This window comes from Theropithecus gelada, chromosome 14 (genome assembly GCF_003255815.1).
Source record: "Theropithecus gelada isolate Dixy chromosome 14, Tgel_1.0, whole genome shotgun sequence".
Taxonomy (NCBI): Eukaryota; Metazoa; Chordata; class Mammalia; order Primates; family Cercopithecidae; genus Theropithecus; species Theropithecus gelada.
The window spans coordinates 14,383,170-14,409,172 of record NC_037682.1 but is presented as its reverse complement, the minus strand read 5'-3'; the positions used below and the strand labels follow the sequence as shown (position 1 = coordinate 14,409,172).

Genomic DNA, 26,003 nt, shown 5'->3' with positions numbered 1-26,003 from the left:
TTGAGAGGCTTAAGCTCATTATGCATCCTCATAATGACTTTGACTTCTGATTTCTTGAGAAGCTTATTCTTTGCATCCTTACACTTTACTAAATACTATCGTGTCATTAGTTGGTGCCCGCTTAGGAGACAAGGAGAACAGCTGTCTCTGGGTGTGTACGGCGTAGGTGCAAACGTGCAAGGGGACTGGGGAGGGAGGCGAGCCTCCAGAGAGGCTAAGAAGTGGACTATAGCCCTGTGTGTTCAAAGCGGTTAAGCCAACAAAAGCTCTGCCGAAACCCGGGATCGAACCAGGGACCTTTAGATCTTCAGTCTAACGCTCTCCCAACTGAGCTATTTCGGCAAGGACATGAGAACATCCCGCCCTGTCAAGGAAATTTAAAAGAAAAAAAAGAAGAAGATGAAACCGGGCGCAGTGGCTCACGTCTGTAATGCCAGCGCTTTGGGAGGTTGAGACGGGTGGATCACCAGAGCTCAGGAGTTCGAGACCAGACTGGCCAGCATGGTGAAACCCTGTCTCTACTAAAAATGCAAAAAAAATTAGCCGGGCGTGGTCGCAAGCGCCTGTAATCCCAGCTACTCAGGAGGCTGAGGCAGGAGCATCGCTTGAACCAGAGAGGCGGAGGTTGCAGTGAGCCAGGATGGCGCCATTGCACTCCAGCCTGGGCGACAAGAGAGGAACTCCGTCTCAAAAACAAAAACAAAAAAATCCTGTTTCCTCCCACTTTCAGCCTTTTAGTTCTTCATTTCACCTTCCAAACTGTATTATTTTTAGCCCTGAGGTTTTAAGAACAATCAGTGAGAAAATTAATTCCTTTCATGTGAGGAAACTTTCGCGTTCTGCCTTTTCCTAGGCCACATTGTATTGCCTTTCTCATGCGTTCTCTCTTCCCAGAGCCCTAATAAGAGTAAGAACCGCCGCTTTCTAAGAACCTACTGTGTGTCCAGCAGGAATCTGCAGTGTTGCATTCAATCCCGTCCTCCCCCACGCCTGCCTTTAATTGATATGATAATATACAAATTTTTAAATGAGTTACTAATGTGCCACCAATCACCCAGAACTATTTGGGAGGCTCCAAAGCATCAAAGGCTGAACACCATGGCTGGAGAAGGAATGAACTGGAGGAAGGAAAGGAGGAAAGACTGGGGGAACCCAAAGCTCTCCACCCTTGTCCTCTCGCCCCACCCTGGTCCGTTCTTGCTCGTTCAGAAACTGGTTGGAGTAAAGAGATTCCTCTTTTCAAGACAGCCAAAAGTGGAACTGATCGCTTTCGAAGGGACTCCCTCCGGAAGAAGGAGAAAAATTCGAGAAACTTACCTGTTTCTCTCCCTGGAATGCCTTCTGACCCCCGTGATTTACTTTCCGCAATAAAGAAACTCGACTCGCCCACCCAGCCCACTCTTCCTACGAGCAGCGAGGATCGCTGTCCCTCCAGCACATACCAATCAACTCAAGTCACCTGAATATGGGCATATTGGGCACACATTTCTTTGTAATGGTTCCTCTCCTATTACAATATGTATCTGTTGTTTCATCCCTGGATAGAAAACCCTTTAAGAATTATGGTAACAGTGTTACAGCTCTTTTAGAATTTGTTTAGCAGGTTTTTTGGTTTTCAGAGGAAAATAAAATAAAAACAATAATTATAATAATGGCTACCGTGTTTTGAATGCTTGCTTTTAGGCTATTAAGCACAGTACATGCATTGTTATGCCATTTAATTATCACAAGCTTATGAGATGGAAGCTATTATTATTCCCTTTCTTCAGGGGAAGCTGAGCTCTAGAGAATTGGGAGGTAATGCTGGGATCTGTGTGCACCACGATAGAGCATTCCTGTGGGCAGGGTGAAGGCCCTGCCTCACGATTGGGTGCTGTCTCCATCCTGGCCTTTCTCCACTAATCAGGACTCACTGGGCACCATAGTCCACCAGGTAAGAGGGCAGCCTCTTACACGTTCAGCCCACATCCCCATCCTGTCAATGAGGAGATCAAGACCGACTTTCTTCTGTTGCCTGGCGGAAGCCAGGAAGGCTCCATCATTAGCCAAGCAAGGGATGCAACCGGTCCTTTCACCTCACAGGGAAAATTAGCTCACCTTGATTACCTTACATTTCAAAAACCTCTGCAGGAGCCGGATGTTTCTCCCACACCCCGCCTTTTTTTTTTTTTTTTTTCTTTGAAACGGAGTCTCGCACTGTCGCCCCGGCTGGAGTGCAGCGGCGTGATCTCGGCTCACGGCAACCTCCGCCTCCCGGGTTCAAGTGATTATCCTGCCTCAGCTTTCCGAGTAGCTGGGATTACAGGCGCCAGCCACCACGCCCAGCTAATTTTTTTGTATTTTTACTACAGGCGGAGCTTCACCATATTGACCAGGCTATTCTCCAACTCCTGACCTTGTGATTCGCCCGCCTCGGTCGCTCAAAGTGCTGGGATTACCTGTTTCCCTTTTTAATTTGTAGTAGGGGAGAACTAACGTTTCATTTTTCCCATTTCGGTCCCTTGAATACGCTGTCTCCTAATATGCACCCTCTTTCTCCCACCAACAGAAGCTGCTGTCTCCACCTCAACTTCTTCCTGTGTTCAGATCACATTTTTGAGAGGGGAGTCGGGGGTGGATTTGACCTGTTTTAACGAGGGAAATGGCTCTGTTTGGGGCTTCAGTTTCTAGATGATCATCTCTTCCTTTTTATGATACAGAAAACTCTTTCCTAAGGTAGTAAGGAGGGCTAGGAAGGTGCAGGATCCCAACCATATTCCTCAGGCACCCAATCAGAGAGAACCCAAGAGGGAAGGTCAGCAGGAGCCGTCACAGGTGAGCGAAGAGAGGCTGCACTGCGGGGGCGGGGGGGCCGGTCCTTTGATAAATCCGCAGTTGGGATACAGCAGCTCAGCGGCTGACTACAGAATAATCTGCCTATTGCAGCCCCCAAAGCGATGGACTGGAAGTTTCCCGTATACCTCTGCACAAAGGCCTATCCCCACAGGGGCCCCAGGTTTACCCTCCTATAAGCGATTGGGGTCGCAGTTTACACAATCCAGGACTTGATTGCCTTCTTTTGCAGTGGGTTAACAAACAAAAGACCCTAAAATTGGTTCTCATTCCTTTAATGAAGAAAAATCGAAGCCGCCCGAACAGGGACTTGAACCCTGGACCCTCAGATTAAAAGTCTGATGCTCTACCGACTGAGCTATCCGGGCTCACGGCAGAGATTCTGCTTCCATTAATGAAGACTGTGTTATGATTATGCCGCGAACTAATGGGCAGGGCGATGGACGAGTTACTGGGCTCTTTTGTGTGTGATCCAATTCCGAGGCAGAAATCCTGCGAGGACTGGGAGGAGGCGAAGTCGGGCGTGGGGAAGAAGGGTGATTAGCTTGTTCTTTGGCAGCTGAATACAGATTGTTAAATAAAGCACGCTCTCATATTTAGAGACTGCTTGGCAAACGCGAACCCTCAGTTCTGCAAAACCGAGCAGGGGAGAGAAAAAGCCGCCCACGAATTGAACTGTGTGCACCGCCTACGCGTGTCTTAGCCCTGAACCCAAAGCGCATCTGGTCAGAGACCACAGTTCAGTGTTTAAAGACATCAGGCTGCCCCTTCCGAGAAGACGCCACTTCGTGATTCCTTGCCCCCATCCCAGGTGCCCACCTCCAAAATGTAGCGCGAAGCAAATTAGCTGAAAAGAGATGACGGGTGGTAACCACAGCCCTCCGGCGATCCGGTGAGCGCGCTCCGAGCCCGCCCCGCCCCCACGGCCCCGGCCTCGACGCACGCGCAGCTCAGTCGCAGCGCGCGAGCCGACCCGCCCCTCCCACTTCTTCCCTCTACACGCAGCTATTTTCTGCCCACAGACATCAAGAACTTTCAGTTCTCTAGGCCTCGCACGTGCTGTCCCATCGCTAACTGAAATGTCACCTTCCTTTGAACTCCTTTCCCCTCGTTGACTCCAAGCACCTGTAGAGAAGGAAAAATAATCTTCCCTCTACCAGTTTGAGTTATCAGCCGGACTCCTGTAACAACAGACAGAATGAAGACAAAAACAAACAGAAGTGTATTAACGTGTGGGACATACCCAGGGAATCAGTAATTCCAAAGGTGTGGCTGAGAACTCCATTTTATACAGCATCGTCAACGAAGAACACCACGTTTTTGGAGAAGTGACAATACAAAGGAAAAGGACCTTAAAGGGAGGGCGCGGTGGCTCACTCCTGTAATCCCAGCACTTTGGGAGGCCGAGGCGGGCGGATGACCTGAGGTCAGGAGTTCAAGACCAGCCTGACCAACATGTGGTGAAACCCTGTCTCTACTAAAAATACAAAAATTAGCCGGGCGTGGTGGCGCGCGCCTGTAATCCCAGCTACGCAGGAGGCTTAGGAAGGAGAATCGCTTGAACCCGGGGGGCAGATCGTGCCACTGTACTCCAGCCTGCACGCTTTGAGACAGAGCGAGACTCTGTCTCAAAGAAAAAAAGAAAACAAAAAAAAGAAAAGGACCTCGGGTCTCCAGGGACAGCAAACTGTGGGAAAGCAAATATGTGGGAAATTAATTTTAGGTAGATAAATGCAGGTTCCTAAAGCTTGTTAAATATACTCCGCTGGTCCCGTCTCCAAGCTGTTAAGGGTCTAAAGTTGTCTTAGGTTATCAACTTTTGTCCTTCCTGGTAGAGAAGGGAGGAAGAATGCCTTTGTAAATATATATCCTGCTTTTAGGCAGATAGGGGGAGGCTACGGAGCTTTATTTCAATCAGCTTCTTCCCAATTGCCTTTAGCGCAAAATAATCTTTAGGCCGGAGTGGCATATTTTGGGGTGGTATATACTGCTACCCTTTACACCTTTGAGAATGCAGCTTGGCCAAAGCAGTGGTTCACGCCTGTAATCCCAGCGCTTTGGAGGCCGAGGCGGGCCAATCACTTGAGGTCAGGAGTTTGAGACTAGCCTGGCCAACATGATGAAACCTGGTCTCTATCAAAAAATACAAAAATTAGCCGAGTGCGGTGGCGCCCGCCTGTAGTCCCAGCTACTCGGGAGGCTGAGGCAGGAGAATCACTTGAACCCGGGAAATGGAGGTTGCAGTGAGCCGTGATGGCCTTTAATCAATGCTTTAATAGAGAAATATACAAGACCTTTGGTAACCCAGAGGAATGACTAGAAGGAAGGCAGAGTAGCACCTCGTACGGGTGGAAAAGGCATTAGAACTGTGCCTTGAAAGGTGAGTAGTGCAGGCATGCAGGAAATGTGATTCAGCCAGAGATACCGAGTCTTCTTCTCTGAGCTTGAATTCCAAATACTTCTCACCAGGATTCCCCCTCTCCTCTTCAGGCTGAAAACCAGACAGGCTTTTTAGGGCAAAGGCTAGGCCCAACATTTCCTAGGAATATACCTCCCACTTTTGGTCCCAAGGCGGTTGGCTTTTGCTCAGAGCAATAGTAACAATCTCATTCTTCACTCTTACCTGTGTGTAAATAACACTTTAAAGCATGTTGTCAGGTTCTCCAAAGAAATGGAACCAATAGGACAGAGACAGATAGAAACAGAGGTAGAGACAGATTATTTTAAGAGCTTGGTTCACACATTGTGGGGGTCAGCAAACCCAAAACCTGTAGGGCAGACTAACAGTTTGAAAATTTAGATAAGAGTTAAGGTTGCCATCTTGAGTTTAAATTCAGCAGGACAGGCCAGGTGCGGTGGCTCATGCTTGTAATCCCAACACTTTGGGAGACCGAGGCGAGTGGATGACCTGAGGTCAGGAGTTCCAGACCAGCCTGGCCAAAATGGTAAAACCCCATCTCTACTAAAAATACAAAAATTAGCCAGGCATGGTGGCACACACCTGTAATCCCAGCTACTTGGGAGGCTGAGGCAGGAGAATCTCTGGAACCCAGGAGGCAGAGGTTGCAGTAAGCCCAGATCACGCCACTGCACTCCAGCCTGGGTGACAGAACAGGACTCTCTCTCAAAAAAAGCAAATAAATAAATAAATAAATTCAGCAGGGCAGTAAGCTGGAGACTCAGGAAAGCAGGTTTTCTATACCAAAGTTTTTTTTGTTTGTTTCTGTTTGAGATGGAATCTTGCTCTGTTGCCCAGGCTGGAGTGCAGTGGCACAATCTCGGCTCACTGTAACCTCCACCTCTCAGGTTCAAGCGATTATTCTGCCTCAGCCTCCCAAGTAGCTAGGATTACAGGCATGCGTCACCATGCCGGGCTAATTTTTGTATTTTTAGTAGAGACGGGATTTCACCATGTTGGCCAGCTGGTCTTGAACTCCTGACCTCAGGTGATCAGCCCGCCTCGGCCTCCCAAAATGCTGGGATTACAGGCGTGAGCCACCGTGCCCGGCCTATAGCAAAGTTTTTAGGAGAATTCCTTCTTCAGAAACGCCAGTCTTTGCTCTTAAAGGCTTCAGCTGTTTTAACGAGGCACATTACGAAGGGTAATCTTCTTTACCTGGAGTCTACTGATTTAAATGTTAATCACATGTAAAAAACACCTTCATTGCCAGGGGCTGTGACTCACACCTGTAGTCTCAGCACTTTGGAAGGCCGAGGGCAGGTGGATCACTTGAGCTCCTGAGTTCGAGACCAGCCTGGGCAACATGGCGAAACCCCGTCTCAATACCAAAAATACAAACAATTAGCTGGACGTGATGGTGCGTACCTGTAGTCCCAGCTACTCGGGAGGCTGAGGCCAAAGAATGACTTGAGGCCCAAGAGGTCGAGGCTGCAGTGAACTGTGATGGCGCCACTGCACCCCACCCCTGAGCAACAGAACAAGAACCTGTCTCAAAAGAAACCAACAAACCAAAAACATCTGCCTAGTAACATCTAGAATGGTGTTCGACCAAACCTCATGAAAAGTTTAATTCTCTAGTCTGTTAGATGATCACTTGGGGTTTCTTCTTATTGCTCATCATTGAATTTTCAAGAGCCCCTCATCAAAATACATCTTTCCACCCAAGAACTCAACGATTTTGGGGGTGAAGCCCCATATCAGATAGCATATTGGCAAACATTAACAGAAAGGGGACAGGGGTATAAATAGGCCTAAAAACCATATGGCTGGTGTCATTTTGCCTTTTACCACACTGCGAGTTCTTAGAATGTGACACATGGATCTCCTTCCTCCCTCTCTCCATGGTCCAGCCTGGCTAAAAAGAAGGCACCCCCTAAGTGTGTTGTTCCATTGCCTTGCCTTGAGTGGAGTGGCTCAGTGGCTCATCTTCTTTTTTTTTTTTTTTTTTTTGTTTATATGGAGTTTCGCTCTTGCTGCCCATGTTGGAGTGCAATGGCGCAATCTTGGCTCACGGCAACCTCTGCCTCCTGGGTTCAAGCAATTCTCCTACCTCAGCCTCCCGAGTCGGTGGGATGACTGGCATGCGCCCAGTTAATTTTGTATATTTAGTAGAGACGGGGTTTCTCCATGTTGGTCAGGCTGGTCTTGAACTCCCGACCTCAGGTGATCCGCCCGCCTTAGCCTCCCAAAGTGCTGGGATTACAGGCGTGAGACACTGTGCCCAGCTGTGGTCCATCATCTTAATGAGGCTTTCTACCGGAATTCAATCCAGATCCTCCGAGTTCCACTGACATCCACCCCCATGCCGGACCAGGGTGGACAACTCTGGAAGCCTAGAGACAGATGGGATGGCCGATTCCCGGGGTGTTTCCGGGTGATCTCTGCCAGGAGCTTCTCTATTGGCGTTGATAACAAATTAGCCAATGGATACAAACCTATTTTGTAAACTGCCAGGTGTTGAAGATCCAGCGGTGTCCTCTGAAATCCAGTTCTTCCTGCATACAGTGTCTGGATATCTTTGCTGGGGCGGAGAGGGTGGTGCATCGAGTTCAGAGGGGTGCGAGGATAGGATGTACAAGTGACTTGCAATTTGGCACATAAAAATACAGGACATCCCATTAAATCCAGTTTCACAGAAACAACAGATATATACTTTGTATGTTCCATGCAATATTTGGGACATGTTTATACTCAGAAGTATTTGTTGTTTCTCTGAAATTCAAATTTTGGCCAGGTTCAGTGGCTCACGCCTGTAATCCCAACACTTTGGGAGGCTGAGGTGGGCGGATAACCTGAGGTCAGGAGTTCGGGACCAGCCTGGCCAACATGGTGAAACCCTGTCTCTACTAAAAATATAAAAATTAGCCGGGTGTGATGGCAGGCACCTGTAATCCCAGCTACTCGGGGTGGCTGAGGCAGGAGAATCACTTGAACCCGAGGCGGAGGTTACAATGAGCTGAGATCCTGACACTGCACTCCAGGGAGCAAGACTTTGTCAAGAAAGAGAGAGAGAGAAATTAATTGGACGTCCTGTATTTGGTCTCCTGACCCTAGTGTAGATTTAAACCAGAAAGGACTTCTGATCCCTGTCTCCCACCCCAACCAAGAGCTGTTCTGGGATCATTGCTATTGTTTTTGTTTTCTTTTTTAAAGACAGGGTTTCACCGTGTTGGCCAGGCTGGTCTCGAACGCCTGACCTCAAGTAATCCGTCCATCTCGGCTTCCCAAAGTGCTGGGATTACAGGCGTGAGCCAGTGCGCCCGGCCCCGGCCCTTGTGGTTAAAACAGCTGGACGAAGCCCGTGCGCCTAACGCTTTCGAGAACTTCTTTGGCCAAGAGGGGGCCGGGCTGTCACCATTCCCGGCGTGCCCGCGACCAAGCAGGCGACGGAGGCGGCGCAGGCCGAGAGCTCCCGCCCCCTGACACTGAGAGAAAGGTTGCAGCGCCCACGGCTGCCTATAACCCGAAAGAAGAGAAGCGGGATGCGGGGGAACAGGGTTGCTCAAGAAAGTGAGCTGTGCGCAGTGCTCCGGGAGAGCTCGGCTCAAACCAGGCCTCAAGTCAGGGCAGAGGTATAACTTCGTACTGGGCAGTTTAAAAGGTAGGACATATGTCCCCAGTATCCTCCTTCCCACAGGAAAATGCCGATGAGTCAGTATTCCCTTAACTGCTCCAGCCCGAGATCCCACAGGGTGTTGACCCTGTTGACTGTGCAGAAATCACACGTAGTGATGACTAACACCTAAAACGGAAGCCCTGCCAAAACCCGGGATTGAACCAGGGACCTTTAGATCTTCAGTCTAACGCTCTCCCAACTGAGCTATTTCGGCTGTATTAGAATAACTCTTTCTTTTTTTCTACAAAATTATAATAAAATAGTATTCATGGGAACAGATTATATGGATTCAGCTAGAGGTAGGCATTTTACAAATGTTACAAAGGTGATAAGGCAAGGCCCTTGTTTACAAATTAGAAGTGATAAATCACTTTTCTCAGGGGTTTTTTTGTTTGTTTTTTTGTTTTTTAAGTTCCCTGCAATTCGCTTTTTTCATTTAAAAATATGTTTTTATGGACTTGTTTCATGGCAGTTTTGTAGACCTATCGTGCTTTTTAATCCACGTTTACCAGTATTGGATTGTATGGTTATAATGTAATCTATGTAATCAAACTGACAATTATAGGCTTTTTTACGTTTTTCTATATCTCATTATTAAAAACAATACTGCAATTAATTTTTAAAATATATTTGTTGTTCTTGTGCAAAGGCAGATTTTGCAAGGTAGATATATATGAACATTATGATTTTTACAGATATCTTCAGATTGAAATCCAGGATATAGAGAAGAGGTAAGGAAGGCCACTTGTAAAGGCTTCAAATGTAAACTTTCAATCCTACCTCCACATGAGGTAAACATACAGTCACTGTACAGTATTTGTTAAAAGCATTGATTTACTAAACCTAGCATTAAAAATATACCTCAATTTTTGTAATACCATCTTGGCATTTTTCATTTTTAAATATATATAGTCAAAAAAATAGAATTTACTCAGGCTTCCCTCAAACTCTAAGAAGTAAGCTGTGGTTTAATAATATCTCTAAGATGCCGATTTTATTCCTCCCCCACCTCCCATTTCATAATTTTCATCTCTTGCATTTATTCACTTAAAAATGTTTTAGCTGGGCGCATTGTCTCATGCCTGTAATCCCAGCACTTTGAGAGGCCGAGGTCGGCATATCACCTGAGGTTGGGAGTTCAAGACCAGCCTGACCACCATGGAGAAACCCCATCTCTACTAAAAATACAAAATTAACCTGGCATGGTGGCGCATGCCTGTAATCCCAGCTACTCAGGAGGCTGAAGCAGGAGAATCCCTTGAACCCAGGAGGTGGAGGTTGCGGTGGGCAGAGATAGCACCATTGCACTCCAGCCTGGGCAACAAGAGCAAAACTCTTGTTGCAAAAAAAAAAAAAAAAAAAAGATTTTATATAAACTCCATAAGGCTGTTAGAATAATTCAACACTTCATATTCACTTGTTTCATAAATAAGGAGCCAGCATGGGCTCATTATAATTTGAAATAAAAATATAACCTTAGTTTAGAATTTATAAACAATGGGATTAAAATGGAGGATGAGTATAGACTGTCATTCTCAAGAGAGATTAAGAAAAGAGTACATCTGAAATGAGATGTTTGTGGCTGTCACGCCTAAACTAGGTGACTTTACAATTTTTTCAGACTCAAGAGCTTATCATTTGTTTAGCTTAAATTTCACCCTTTTGGTTTCCCTGGGTAGTTGAATTAGGAAAAATTCTAAAATGACCCACAAAACACCCTCCCAGTCCCACAAAACCCTGCATAATCCCTGGGACTATGAAATTCATCATATTAATTTATAACCTGTTATTAGGTGATATTATATAATACAGGTGACTCTAAAATATGTGATTATCTGGGTGAGCCTGACCAATCACTTGAGCCTTTTAAAAGCAGAGGGTTTTCTCTAGCTGGTTGCAGAAAGGAGTCAGAGACCCAAAACACAAGACTTGAAGATGGAGGGGACCACGTGGCAAAAACATGTGGGCAGTCTCTAGAAGTTGAGGGTGGGTCTCAGCTGACAGTCAGCAAGGAAATTGGTCTTCATTTCTACAACTGCAGGAAACCTAAGTTAGCCAAGAACAAGAAGGAGCTTGGAAGCAGTTTCCTCCCCAGCGCCTCCAGATGAGAACTCAAGCTAGTCAACTCCTTGATTTCAGCCTTGTGACACCCTGAGTAGAGAACCCAGTCACATCATGTGGGACTTCTCATCTACAGATGAACAGATAAACAGTGAACAGATAAAACAGGTGTTGTTTTAAGCTACTGTGTATTAGTTATGCAGCTATGGAAAATTAATACCGTCGTATAGACTTGCCGCAGGCTAGGTATATTAATGACAAATAGTGGATTTAATTCCTTTTGTGGTCACTTATTTGCCTGTTCTTGAGTCACTTACTTGTCTATGCTCAAGTCGGTTTCTAGGTACATTAATGAAAAAGAGTGGATTTAAGTCCTTTTCTGGTCACTTACTTGCCTATGTTCTTGAGTCACTTACTTGTTTATGCTTAAGTCAGTTTCTTTTCTTTTTCCTTTTCTTTTTTTTCCTTTCTTTCTTTTTTTTTTTGAGACGGAGTCTCGCTCTGTCGCCCAGGCTGGAGTGCAGTGGCCGGATCTCAGCTCACTACAAGCTCCGCCTCCCGGGTTCACGCCATTCTCCTGCCTCAGCCTCCCGAGTAGTTGGGACTACAGGCGCCCGCCACCTCGCCCGGCTAGTTTTTTGTATTTTTTAGTAGAGACGGGGTTTCATCGTGTTAGCCAGGATGGTCTTGATCTCCTGACCTCGTGATCCGCCCGTCTCGGCCTCCCAAAGTGCTGGGATTACAGGCTTGAGCCACCGCGCCCGGCCTTTTTTCTTTCTTTAATTTTTTTTTTTTTTTTTTTTTTTTGAGAGGGAGTCTTGCTCTGCCGCTCAGGCTGGAGTGCAGTGGCGCTATCTCGGCTCACTGCAACCTCCGCCTCCCGGATTCAAGCGATTCTCCTGCCTCAGACTCCTGAGTAGCTGGGATTACAGGCGCCTGCCACCACGCCCAGCTTGCTTATTTATTTATTTATTTATTTATTTATTTATTTATTTATTTATTCATTCATTCATTCATTCATTCATTCATTCATTCGAGACAGAGTCTCGCTCTGCCGCCCAGGCTAGAGTGAAGTGGCAGGATCTTGGCTCACTGCAACCTCCGCCTCCTGGGTTCAAGCGATTCTTCTGTCTCAGCCTCCCGAGTAGCTGGGCCTACAGGCGTGTGCCACCACGTCCAGCTAATTTTTGTACTTTTAGTAGAGACGGGATTTCACCATATTGGCCAGGCTGGTTTCAAACTCCTGACCTCGTGATCTGCCCACCTTGGCCTCCCAAAGTGCTAGGATTACAGGCGTGAGCCATTGCGCCTTGCCCCAGACTAATTTTTGTATTTTGAGTAGAGATGGGGTTTCACCACACTGGCCAGGCTGGTCTTGAATCCTGACCTCAGGTGATCCACCCTCCTTGGCCTCCCAAAGTGCTGGGATTACAGGTATGAGCCCCTGCGCCTGGTCCCAGTGTGATACATATATATATAAAATATAATTATATATATTATATATTTATATATTAATATAATTAATATGATCTATGATATATAATATATAAATAATATATGATATATACATATCCCAGGGTGTGTATGTATACATATATACATATCCCAGTGTGATAGATATATATATAAATTATATATGTGTGTGTGTGTGTGTGTCTAAAATTGCCCTAGCCCCTAATTAAATTAGAATCTCTGCAGATGGTGTCAAGGTATTATAAGTGTTTTTAAGTTGGCCAGTTAATTTTATATGCAGGTTCTCTGTCTCTCATTCCTCAGTTCTCACAAAATGCCACTATCACATGTTAAGACCCATTTTTAAAAATTGCTTACTCGACCTCTGAACAGGAATGTCCTACAAGCATGTCTAAAAATGAACCTGTTGAGCTCTGTGGCTCATACCTGTAACCCAGCACTTTGGAAGGTTGAGGTGGGAGAATTGCATGAGGCCAGAAGCTTGAGACCATCCTGGGCAACATGGTGAGACCCTGTTTCTACAAAAAATAAAAAATTAGCCAAAAAATAAAAAATCAGCTACTAGAGAGGCTGAGGCAGGAGGACTGCTTGAGCCCAGGAGTTGGAGGGTGCAGTGAGCTATGATCATGCCACTACCCTCCAACCTAGGCTACCCAGTGAGACCCTGTCTCTAAATAAATTAAAAATGAACCTAATTTTCCTTCTAAACTTGCTTATCTTACCACCGTCTTCCATCTAGGTTTCCGAAGTCAGAAAAATAAGAATTCCTTCTTCCCTTTGCCCTCTATTTATGGGAAAGCCATGAAATGATTTCACTCTACTTCATCCTTTCTGGAATCCCTCCATTTCTCATCTCATCATACCCTCTCCAACCTCCTTTTTTTTCTTTTTTCTTTTTTCTTTTTTTTTTTTTGAGAGGGAGTCTCGCTCTGTAGCCCACGCTGGAGTGCAGTGGCACCATCTCGGCTCACTGCAACCTCTGCCTCTCTGCCTCCAGGGTTCAGGTGATTCTCTTGCCCCAGCCTCCCGAGTATCTGGGAATACAGGCACCTGTCACCATGCCTGGCTACTTTTTAAATATTTTTAGTAGAGATGGGGTTTTGCCATGTGGGCCAGGCTGGTCTGGAACTCCTGACTTTAGGTGATCCACCCGCCTCAGCCTTCCGAAGTGCTGGGATTACAGGCATGAGCCCACCACACCCAGCCTCTCTCCAATCATTTTCCACCCTGCTTAAGAATGTTTCACTAGCTCTCCAGTTGAAAACAAAAACCCAGGCTCTTGGGCCAAATGCAGTGGCTCAGGCCTATATTCCCAGCACTTACTTTGGGAGGCCGAGGCAGGCGGATCACCTGAGGTCAGGAGTTTGAGACCAGCCTGGCTAATATGGTGAAACCCTGTTTCTGCTAAAAATACAAAAAATTACCATGCCTGTAATCCCAGCTACTCGGGAGGCTGAGGCAGGAGAACTGCTTGAACCTGGAAGGGGCAGGTTGCAGCAAGCCTAGATCGCACCACTGCACTCCAGCCTGGGAGCCTGAGTGACATAGCCAGACTCCATCTCAAAATAAACAAACAAACAAACAAACAAACAAATATAAAATAAAAGGCAAAGCAAAGAAAAAACCCCAGGCTTTTTCCCCCCCTTTAAATATAAACAGAGACCAGGGGCTCACCATGTTACCTAGGCTGATCTCGAGTTCCTGGGCTCAAGGGATCCTCCTGCCTTGGCCTCTCAAAATGTTAGAATTGCAGGCAGGGCTACATGGCTTCTCCATAGGGTACGTAAAGCCTTCCATAACTTGGGGCTAACCTTTCTCCGGCAGCATATCTCAGTGTTCTCTCTTTGACCCTAAACGCAAGCTATTCATGCAGTCATCTGAACTCAGAATGTTTTGGCCTTGCATTTCATCTTCCTCCATGCAGCATTTTTGACGTTGCCCTTCTCCTAATCCCTATGTAACCTGCAACTCTCAGCTCACATACATTCTCCTAGTTCTAGAAGTCTTCTCAGACATGTCCCTCTCCCCTCCCTCCTAATTCACTACAGAATAGTTGTCCCTACAGTGCTTTCACACCACTTATAAAACTGGATTGCAATTGCCTGTTTACACTCTTTCTTGCTATTTGTATCCCCAATGTATGTCATGTAACAGGCTGGAGTAAACATGGAATTAATAATTAATTTAAAAATCTCTAGCCATATCTCAGGACCAACTCATTCTTTAGCAATCTCTAACGTCACCTGGTCAAACTTAGATGTGACCTCTGCAATACTCTTTGTAGAAGATCCGAGACCTTCAGTTTCTTGCCTTTAAAGAAGCCTCATCTGGCTACCCTGTCTCCATCCCCCGAGGGATCAGTGAGCAGGAGAATTTAACCAAAAATTATGGGAAGAGTTTAACCACAAATTATGAGCTTTGGAAGGGAGCGCCATGAAAGACTTGGGATGCTTCCCACTGGGTATGGTAGAGAAATTGGCAAAAGTTTTTTTTTTTCTTTTTTTGCACTCTGTTGCCCAGGCTGGAGTGCAATGGCACGATCTCAGCTCACTGCAACTTCCACCTCACAGGTTCAAGTGCTTCTCCCACCTCAGCCTCCCAAATAGCTGGGATTATAGGTGCCTGCCACCATGCCCAGCTAATTTTTGTGTTTTTAGTAGAGATGGGGTTTCACCATGTTGGCCAGGCTGGTCTGGAATTCCTGATCTCAAGTGATCCTCCCACCTCGGCCTCCCAAAATGTTGTGATTATGAGCCACCCTGCCTGGCCCTAAGTTTTATAAACTTTTAGAAGCAAGTTATAAATTTTGATAACAATCTTAGAGTTGCACAAAATATACAACTATAGTGAATGAATTGCAAAGATTTTCTATACCTCCTTTTAGGACAATACTGTAGGTTGGTTCTCAATTATCTTGCTGAAAGTAGAGCAAGAAATGTATAGGTTTAACATTTTTGTGCAAATGCAGAGGTCTCTGACAAATTTAATAATTTATCATTTTGCTGAGTCATAATTTTGAATAATGACTGAGCATGGTACACCCCTCAAGATCCACATCTCAGTCCATCATGTCACATTAAAGGACTCAATGAGGGGTCGGGCACGGAGGCTCACACCTGTAACCCCAGCACTTCAAGAGGCCGAGGTGGGAGGATCGCTTGAGCCCAGGAGTTCAAGACCAGCCCAGACAATATAGTGAGACCTCCATCTTAAAAAGTAAAAATAATAAAGGATTCAATGAGGGATCGTTAAATGTTTCAGCTACATTTGATTGTCCCTAATGCAGGACATTGTATGCCATGGTAGTATTCAAGATTGCAGGATGCAGCTCTCACAAATGTCAGGGGTCTACTGCAGTGGTTCCTTAGCTTGCCAGAAAAAAAAACTTTGCTGAAACTTAATATCAAATCCAGTCAATGGGAATCAGGCAAATGACTTGAACTTAGGTGGCCTTCCTAAGAACCAGGCTAGAAAATCATCTCTGACATCAGAGCCAACTTTGTAGACATGAGGGCCTTGATCAATCAAGGAGCCTGTAGGCTGAATTTCAGGGATGCTCCTTTCTTCACGTAGAGCCTTAAAAGAAATGGTGCTGCTGGGCACGGTGGCTCACGCCTGTAATCCCAGCAGTTTGGGAGGCTGAGGCGGGTGAATCACAAGGTCAGGAGTTCGAGACCAGCCTGGCCAACATGGTGAAATGCCATCTCTACTAAAAATACAAAAAATTAGCTGGGCGTGGTGGCGGGTGCCTGTGATCCCAGCTACTTGGGAGGCTGAAGCAGGAGAATCACTTGAACACAGGAGGTGAAGGTTGCAGCGAGCTGAGATCACGCCACCGTACTCCAGCCTGGGTGACAGTGCGAGACTCCATCTCAAAAAAAAAAAAAAAAAGGAAAAAAGAAATGGTGCTATCAACATTAATTAGCTTCTGGAAATGGAAATGTGCATTTATGCATTATGTGATACAATCTAGGAGGAAAGTGCTTATCAGCTGCCTTCCAACCCAGAGTTTCTTCCAGAGCACAGGACTGTAGAGGTCACAAACTCAACCCAGCTTTGAATTCCAACACTGTGACTAACTGACCAGCTACATGACCATGAGTGAATTTATTTAAATTAGGTTTCCTTCATCTTCAAAATGATTGCAACATTTTCCTCTTAAAATTATTTATGCGTAAGCCAGAGAATGGTCAGAGTTCCTATTTCAGCACCCTGTACATGTAGGAAGATGCTCAGCAAATGTGAGGTCCCTCCCACGGGCAGGAATTGCGCTTGCTCTGATCTGAGCCCCCGCCAGGACCATAGGTTACTTTGCCTATCCGCTCCCTGAACCTGAACTTTCCAGTGAAAACTTGTACAAACATGTTCACTATCATCAGTTTTCTCAAAGGTCTTCAAATGAAAACTCAATTGCTTGTTTCAAAAACAGAATTTGAGGCCAAGTGCAGTGGCTCACACCTGTAATCCCAGCACTTTGGGAGGCAGAGGCTGGTGCATTGCTCGAACCCAGGAACTCAAGACCAGCCCGGGCAACATGGCAAAACCCTGTCTCTACTAAAAATTCAAAAATTACCTGGTTCTGGTGGTATGCACCTGTGGTCCCAGCTACTTGGGGAGCTGAGGTGGGAAGAATCACTTGAGCACAGGAGGCAGATGTTACAGTGAGCTGTCATGACACTGCCCTCCAACCTGGGCGACAGAGTGAGACCCTGTCTCAAACAAAAAACAGAATTTGAATTCCCACATAAAACAGCCAACAATCTGAGAATCTAAATGGACAAGATAAATTCAATTTACAGGGAAATTTTTATTTTTTTGAAGTGAAGCAGGCCCAATATCAAAGACACTAAAAACTATTCCCCTGTACCAAGGTGGGATGTTGACTGTCAGTTTAAGCAGCAGGGGCTGTTAAAACTACTCCTCTGCTCATGGCCCTCCAGAGTGGTGGTGAACAGCTTTTCTTTCTCATGAAGACCAGGGCTTCTGAGCTCTCAGAGCAGAACAAATTACCATTGGACCAGTTCTCCTTCCCCTCCCCAACACCACTTCCTGCCTAGCAGCAGAAGTGAATCAGACAAACAATATGACTTTTAAAAAATTATTTAATTTAGTAGTTTTTTTTTGGAAAAAAAGCAATAAGGCAAAAAAACTGAAAATATATATAGTTGTGTTTTGTTTTCATGTGACTTTATTCCACCTGAAAGATTCTAAACTTCTTCCATTAGCGGGAATCTGATTGGGGATCAAGCCAGAAATGTAGTGCAGATGGTGAAGGAAGGAAAGGAGATAAAGCAGAGAAGTCCAATTTAGTTGGGGAATTCTCACTCTATCCAAAGCCCCAGATGAGGTCACTGCTTTTATGAGCCTCCTTGAAAGAAGCCTTGACATAACCCCTGGCTTATTTTGGGAATAAGGTTCTTAGGAGGAAATTCCCCAGCAGTCAAAGTCACTCCTCTCCCATGTTTATCACAACTAGGAAGGAAGGGATAGGGGAAGGAATAAAAGTACTAATTTACCCAGTAAAACCAATTTCCCCGTAGGGATGGCTTCCTTTGGAATGATATTTTCCCCCAGGACCCACGCTGGCTGAGGCTCAGCAGTTAAGGAACAAAACAAAAAATACTAACAAAAAGCATACAAGGAAGGCACCTCAATTTGTGATCCTCAACCAAGGGTGGGTTGCACAGGGATGGTATTTCTCAACAAGACAACGAAAACAAATACAGAACAAACAGAGAAGGAAGCCAGGGCCCCACAGGAGCAATTATCTGATCCACCCCACACGACAGTGCTTTAAGCCCCACATACTAAGAAGAAAGTTCTTTTGGGGTTTAGCCCATGTGCCGGACAGAGCAGAATTAAACTGGAAGTTGCCCTCCGGACTTTCTACCCATACTCTTCCTAAAAAGAGAAAGAAAAGAGGCAGGAAAGAGGTTAGGATTTCATTTTCAAGAGTCAGCTAATTAGGAGAGCAGAGTTTAGACAGCAGTAGGCACCCCATGATACAAACCATGGACAAAGTCCCTGTTTAGTAACTGCCAGACATGATCCTGCTCAGGTTTTGAATCTCTCTGCCCATAAAAGATGGAGAGCAGAAGAGTGCCATCCACATCAACACGTGTCCGAGAGAGAGTCTCAGGGAGACAAGGGATATCAAAAAACAAGATTCTTAATGGGAAGAAAATCAAACCAAAAAATTAGATTTTTCTCTACATATATATAATATACAGATATTTAACACATTATTCCAGAGGTGGCTCCAGTCCTTGGGGCTTGAGAGATGGTGAAAACTTTTGTTTCAGATTAACTTCTCCTCTCAAATTCTGAAGTATATCAGAATGGGACAGGCAATGTCTTGCTCCACACTGGGGCACAGACCCAAAATGGTACTGTGCCAGGAGAAAGAAGAGAAGCCAGAAAGACAATGAAGGATGGCATTGAGGGGGGCTGGGAAAGCAAAAGTGTCTTTTCCCATCCTGCTTGTGTTCTCAGAAGCTCTCCGCCAGAGAAAGTCCATAAAATCCCTTTGTGAGGAGAATGCACCCCTCTTACCAACCACCAAAGTGGTCTCCAGTTGCTATTAAAGATGATGGAGAACAACAGAGGGCTGTTCGATGCAAGTAAAAACAGAAACTTCCAAGAATGTAACTCTGAATATTCCAGCCCTATAGAACAATCTCTCTCACAGGTGTTCCAATATCGCAGTTATCTCCGTGTGGACACTCCATTAAACCAACCCCACGTGTGAACACATTTGATGATGTTACACCTAAGCTCCACTGCAACCATTCACGATGCCTCCATTGGTAAGTCTTACATGTTTCTTTTTAAGGGAACTTCTAAATTCGGTTCTTGCTTTGAACAGCACCAAAATGCCCCTGAATCATAATCTTATGCAGATCTTGGCTGAGCAGGATACTACAAGGGGAGGGTAAGTGATATCATCTTAAACGGGGGCAGAGGGAGAAAGAAAAGCCCAGAATACTTGACTTTGTGGATGTGGAATACACTAACCTTCAGCCACTAAACCCCTCCCTTACAGACATAGTATCTCGTATGTCGATTTCAGTTTCAATCAGCTAAGGCAACCAGCCAATCACCACCACTGGTGTCTCCTTCTGGTGATTGATTTGGAAAAAATGATTGGTCAAGAGAGACAAACTTGAGGAAAGCACTTGGCAAGAGAGTCACAACTGCCAGCTTTCCCACACATCCTCTGTCCTCTTCTCCATTAGATGCTCCTCTTTTTTGTTACTGCCATTTCAGAAAATGTCCGGGCAAGAGCTCCAGTCCTGTTTTTCTTTACACTCCCAGTATTCTCCCCTATAAATATGGGTTAACTCCTTGGTAACAGGGTCCTTCTTCCGCTCAAACCACAGTGCCTTATAGGGATCATATGGTGTGCCTAAAAGGAAAAGAGAGGAAAGAAAAAAATTAGTGCTGGCATTCTCTATGCATTAAGAAAGAAAAGTAGAAGGGAAGTTCATTACCATCCTCTGTGGCTTTCATAGCTTCTGCTTCTCTCTTCTTTCTGGAAAGTCTTTGTTTTTCCTCCAGGCGCTGCTTCTCCGCATTTGCTTCATCCCAGCGCCCATTTTCCATCAGTCTCTGGTCAGGTCGTAACCGGCTGTCTGTGGGGGCAGTGCCACTTTCCCAAGCATTGAGAGTCAGAGCAAGCTCTGAGAAGTAATACATGTTTTCTGCATTCTTCCTAAAAGTAGAAGATAAGAAAAAGAAATGGTAATCCCAGAGCCCAGACCCTATTTAAGGAGCAACAACAACTAAGTACACTGCCAAGGCCACATCACCAAGGCTGTTCTACAAAAACAGGGTCTGTGAAAAGGATCTAGGACCATGTCACGTTGCCCTAACTAAAGGAGAGATCACTCCCCATCTCCTCCCCGGCATCACTCAGTTCCACAGTCTTCTGGTGTTGTGTGGCGCCCAGCTGAAATTATCTACATTCAATAAAAAGAAGGAAACATTCTACTGAATGAAAATTCCTCACTCCTGTTTCCTTAGTTTTCTTTTTAACCTCTCTCTGGGATAATCTTGGCTATCACTACAAACTGACTGTATTAGAAGATGACAGGAAGTAAGTGACCTCCATCTTGTTTCCAAAGTCCTGCACATTAGGGATTCACTTGCCCTGGCCTCCCAAAGTGCTGGGATTACAGGTGTGAGCCACCGCATCTGGCTGCTGATGGTCCTTTAGGCTAAATTGTTAACAGGTGCTAGGCACCTTCCTCCTCTAGCCACTTTTGAACAGTTTTGCTCTAAACAGTAGAAAAATATCCTTCTGAATCACAATCCAAAGGACCAAAGCACAAAGTATTTTTTGTCAGATGTAGTTTGGTTTGAACTTCCTTGAAATAAGCATATGCTGCAAGTCAAATCACACAATGACAACCTTCTGTTAATCTCTCCAAAGGTCTCAATTTCCCTTGCTCAATTCCTCACATAATTAAGTGAGAGGGCAGGCAGAAATGCCTTCGATATTGCTCCACAGTCAAGGTCAAAGTGGTATCTGAGCAGCGTGCATGCTGATACTCACGGTAAAGGATTCCTTTTCCACAGCATGACCCTGCTATCCTCTGCTTCATGGCCTCTCTGTCGCGCATCACCCCCATTTTCCCCAATGACTGGCTGTACTTTGAAACATTCCATTTTCTCATCCCATGTCCCCAGAAGGGCAAAGTGGACTTTTCCTGATGGATCTGTCACTTCCCCTGTCACCTGCAAGGGTGGAGAACAGGGCTTGGCTATATAGAATTCATTGTGAATTAGCTTACCTGACTATACTGGAAGTCCTAGGATAAATACTGGTTAGATGCTGTTATAACAAACACCAGGGAGTCATCCAAATTATTCTTATTATTAGATATGGGATCTTGCTCTGTTGCCCAGGCTGGAGTACACTGATGCAATCATAGCTCACTGTGGCCTCCAACTCTAGGACTCAAATGATCTCTCACCTCAGCCACTCAAGTAGCTAGGACTACAGGCATATGCCACCACATCTGGCTAATTCTTTAATTTTTTTTTTTTTTAGAGAAAGGGTCTTGCTATGTTGCCCAGGCAGGTCTTGAACTCCTTGGCTCAAGCAATCCTCTTATTTCTGCCTCCCAAAGTGTTAGGATTATAGGCATGAGCCACCATGCCTGGCCTCAAATTATTTTGTTGTATTTTTTTTTCTGCTACTTGAAATAACTGAGCCAGGCCGGGCATGGTGGCTCAAGCCTGTAATCCCAGCACTTTGGGAGGCCGAGACGGGCGGATCACGAGGTCAGGAGATCGAGACCATCCTGGCTAACACAGTGAAACCCCGTCTCTACTAAAAAACACAAAAAACTAGCCGGGCGAGGTGGCGGGCGCCTGTAGTCCCAGCTACTCAGGAGGCTGAGACAGGAGAATGGCGTGAACCTGGGAGGCGGAGCTTGCAGTGAGCGGAGATCTGGCCACTGCACTCCAGCCTGGGTGACAGAGCAAGACTCTGCCTCAAAAAAAAAAAAAAAAAAGAAATAACTGAGCCATGACTTGGGGATTTCATTAATATTTTTTGTTATATGGGGATTTTTGGTAAACTTTTTATTTTTATTTTTTATTTTTGTGAGTACATAGTAGGTGTATATATAATTTGCATTTATCCTTTGTGTTGCAAACAATTCAATTATACTCTTTGTTATTTTAAAATGTACGATTAAATTATTTTTGACTGCAGTCACCCTGTTGTGCCAGCAAATACTAGACTTTATTCTATTTTTTTGTACCCATTAACTATCCCCACTTCCTCCTTGCTCTCTGTCCCCTCCCCTCACTACCCTTCCCAGGGAGTTTTGTATCAAAGATGCATGTAGAAAAAGCATCTGACTGGTACTCAGAATTATATTTTCTTCTCTCCAGAAATTCATAGGGACCCATAAACAGATTGAAATCCCCAGCTATTCTTCAGTCTCCCACAGAAACTCATGACACAAATCATTGTGGTGGTATCACACAACTCCCCATCAAACTTCTCAAACTTCTCAGGGATCAAACCCCTTCTTCCTGAAATCTTTTATTAGTCCTTTCTCTGTGTTTTCCCATTTACTTTCTCTTTTTTTCTTTTCTTTCTTTTTTTTTTTTTTTGAGACGGCATTTCTCTCTTTTGCCCAGGCTGGAGGGCAATGGCGTGATCTCGGCTCACCACAACCTCTGCCTCCCCGGTTCAAGCAATTCTCCTGCCTCAGCCTCCCAAGTGGCTGGGATTTCAGGCATGCGCCACCAAATCACTTATTGTCATTCCCAGAAAAGAGAAGGAATTGGTTTAGTAATATAATATAGTATTTCTTGCTGACTTTCTCCTACACCTCTACCTTTTTTTTTCTTTTTCTTTTTCTTTTTTTTTTTGAGACGGAGTCTTACTCTGTCGCCCAGGCTGGAGTGCAATGGCGCCAGACTCACTGCAGCCTCTGCCACCCAGGTTCAAGTGATACTCCTGCCTCAGCCTCCCGAGTAGCTGGGATTACAGGCACGTGCCACCACACCCAGCTAATTTTTGTATTTTTAGTAGAGACAGGGTTTCACCATGTTGGCCAGGCTGGACTTGAATTCTTGACCTCAGGCGATCTGCCTGCCTCAGCCTCCCAAAGTGCTGGGATTACAGCTGTGAGCCACCGTGCCCAGCTTTTCACCTCTACTTTTTTTGAATCACTATATGTACACATACACTATATATAATGGACACACCCCCCACACCTCCCCACATGTATATACATTCCAGTCCTAAAGGAGTATGCTTTCTAAGAGATACATGCTAAGTAAAGTAATTTAAACTTCCCTTACCTTTCTTGCTACATCCCGAGAGAAGTAGCTATAAGGAACAAATTTAAGATTACACTTGTCTCCTGTCTTGTGATTCACAATATCAATTTCACCAGACTGTAAAATGAAAAAATTCATAGTTTTATTAAGACTGGATAAATTCAATGTCTGCCAAACCCATGGTTCATAATTCTTTACTTTTCAATCTTACCTTCTAGTAATCCCTTGTTTAAGATTCCGATCTTAGCTAGCCTTGGGAATGCTATAGAATCCCTATGTAACCTTGGTTTTCCAGGTTGAGATCAAGACCAAGTGACTACTTGTTTTGAATTGTATCTCACATGTTAGATGGCATGATTTGACCTTCAGCACATATACTGAAATTCACATAATAATTTACCTTTCCAAACCAATCCCTCACTAGTACCCTTCATGAACTCTTCTGCTTAAATCAAAATACTCTACTCACAATTTCAAATTACATATGGTGGGCCTTTCTATACTTTACTCATTTCATTTTCCCTCCTTTCTTCTTCTTTTTTTAAAAAATTTTTTGTAGAGACAAGGTCTCACTATGTTGCCCAGGCTAGTCTCAGACTCCTGTGCTTCAGTGATCCTCCCAGTTTGGCCTCCCAAGATGTTGGGATTACAGGCATGAGCCAATATGCCCGGCCCATTTTCCCTTCCTTTCTATCTTCTGAATCCCAAACCACACTTTAAGATTCAGCTTAATTCCCACATCTACTGTGAGGCCTTTCCTGACTGCTCAGAAGACAGTATTCCCTCTTTTCTAAATTTACTGCAACCATTGTCTTAAGAGCAAACTGACAAACAGATACTATCGTAGGGCATCTTTTATATTAGTGTATGTTGCTGCACACTTTCCAACCTACACATTGGTCATGTATCTCCAATGATATAATAACTTCTTGAGGGACATCTCATCAGACTTTGTATCCCCAGGACCTAGCATACCGCCTGGCAATAAATATTTGATGAATAATGAAAGGATTAAGAGTTGGGGCCATGTTTGTTTTTTCCACCTGTCGTAGCACCCAACACTGTCCTAGCAGAATAGTCATTGATGAATGTTATAATTTGGTCATTTATAAACAATAATTTGTGGTACAGAAACTTGGGGAGGTAGAGGTAGGGTTACTGCCTGAGAGAAATTCCTTAGGAGAAACTGATGAATCAGTAGCAACATTCTGGGACCAGTTCACATGTCCTAAATACTGCAGAAATATATCTAAAGAGGTATTCTTTTAAACTTCACACGCACTTTAGGTACCTTTCCTCACCTGATCTATCCACAACTTGCCCACAATAATGTTGTGTACAGTTGTGGTAACTTTCTTCCAAGTGTAGTGGTGCCCAGTTGCATGGAAAATACAATGAATGGTACCTGGAAGCAGAAAGAGGTATCCAAATTAAGCCAAATGTCAGAAAAATAGCATCATGCAGCCTCAAAACAGTAAAGGATTAATTTCTTTCTACTGATGTTTATTACTTTTAGAAATAAAACAATAAAAATGACTTATACTTTCTTTTTTTTTTTTTTTTTTTTGAGACGGAGTCTCGCTCTGTCGCCCAGGCTGGAGTGCAGTGGCCGGATCTCTGCTCACTGCAAGCTCCGCCTCCCGGGTTTACGCCATTCTCCTGCCTCAGCCTCCCGAGTAGCTGGGACTACAGGCGCCCACCACCTCGCCCGGCTAGTTTTTTGTATTTTTTAGTAGAGAGGGGGTTTCACCATGTTAGCCAGGATGGTCTCGATCCCCTGACCTCGTGATCCGCCCGTCTCGGCCTCCCAAAGTGCTGGGATTACAGGCTTGAGCCACCGCGCCCGGCCGACTTATACTTTCTTAAATGCTGGAAGTATTGACTGAATTTTTCTCACTTGACTTTTAACAATCTATGAATAAAACATAACCAAATGATGACAAACCCTGGCAACTGATATACCTTAGCCAGGGCGCTGTGTTCTATAACACAACTGCAAAATTCACAGAAATAAGTCAAATGTGCCCCAACATGCATTGTGGAAGTAACTGCATTATGGAAGGAGCACACATTGGTAGTCTGTACTGAGACCAGGCTCTACTGTTAGATACTAGCTATGTGACCTTAAACAAACCACTTATCTAAGGCCCCTTAACTGTAAAAACAGAATAGTGGATAGAGCTGGGGCTTTGAAATCAGACAGAACTGGATTAAATCCTGGCCCTAGTCCTCATTAGATGTATGACCCTCTGTTATATAATGAAGAATAAAACCCTTATAATTTCCCAAGTGACAGGAGTATCTCTGTTATTTATGGTGGACCTTGACAATTTATACTAATGAGGTGACTCATGGTGGGCCCCAGAGAGCTAATGCTAATAACTTAGGATGAGAACAAGCCAGGCTCTACCATGTGATTAAAGACAGGGTTTTGAGTCACCTGATACTGGGTTAACTTCCTGACCTCCGGTGATGAAAGAGGATCTGGATATTGAATTAAATCCTGCAATCAAACCTAAATAATGAAGCCCTACTAAAATCTCTGGACACCAAAGCTCAGTGGAGTTTCCTGGTTGATGAATATATCAATGTGCCAAGAGGGTGATGTGCCCTGATTCCATGGTGACAGGGCACAAAGTTCTGTGTTCAGGACCCTCCCAGACCTCACCCTATGGGTCCCTTCGTTTGGCTGGCCCTGATTTGTACCCTGAATAATAAAACAGTAATGATAACTAGAGCACTTTCCTGAGTTCTGAG

The 26,003-nt window shown here is 44.9% G+C and overlaps 1 protein-coding gene and 4 non-coding genes across 5 annotated transcripts in view; 1 reads left to right on the top strand and 4 right to left on the bottom strand.

Annotated features, from left to right (window-relative positions):
* Window positions 1–269: 269 nt before the first annotated feature.
* Window positions 270–342, bottom strand: TRNAF-GAA. The gene has a single exon. It is a non-coding gene; the product is annotated as a tRNA-Phe (tRNA).
* Window positions 343–1,569: 1,227 nt separating this feature from the next.
* Window positions 1,570–1,630, top strand: LOC112607459. The gene has a single exon (XR_003115803.1). It is a non-coding gene; the product is annotated as a U7 small nuclear RNA (small nuclear RNA).
* Window positions 1,631–3,127: 1,497 nt separating this feature from the next.
* Window positions 3,128–3,200, bottom strand: TRNAK-UUU. The gene has a single exon. It is a non-coding gene; the product is annotated as a tRNA-Lys (tRNA).
* Window positions 3,201–9,050: 5,850 nt separating this feature from the next.
* Window positions 9,051–9,123, bottom strand: TRNAF-GAA. Its single transcript has one exon. It is a non-coding gene; the product is annotated as a tRNA-Phe (tRNA).
* Window positions 9,124–17,527: 8,404 nt separating this feature from the next.
* Window positions 17,528–26,003, bottom strand: part of OSBP (oxysterol binding protein) — a 41,967-nt gene continuing 33,491 nt past the window's right edge. The window contains exons 10-14 of the mRNA XM_025357230.1: window positions 24,548–24,651; window positions 23,268–23,363; window positions 20,998–21,179; window positions 19,934–20,154; window positions 17,528–19,848 (exon numbers count right to left, since the gene is read on the bottom strand). Of these exons, the coding sequence (XP_025213015.1) occupies window positions 19,706–19,848; window positions 19,934–20,154; window positions 20,998–21,179; window positions 23,268–23,363; window positions 24,548–24,651 (746 nt within the window). The 3' untranslated portion in view covers window positions 17,528–19,705. The remainder of the gene's footprint in view (window positions 19,849–19,933; window positions 20,155–20,997; window positions 21,180–23,267; window positions 23,364–24,547; window positions 24,652–26,003) is intronic.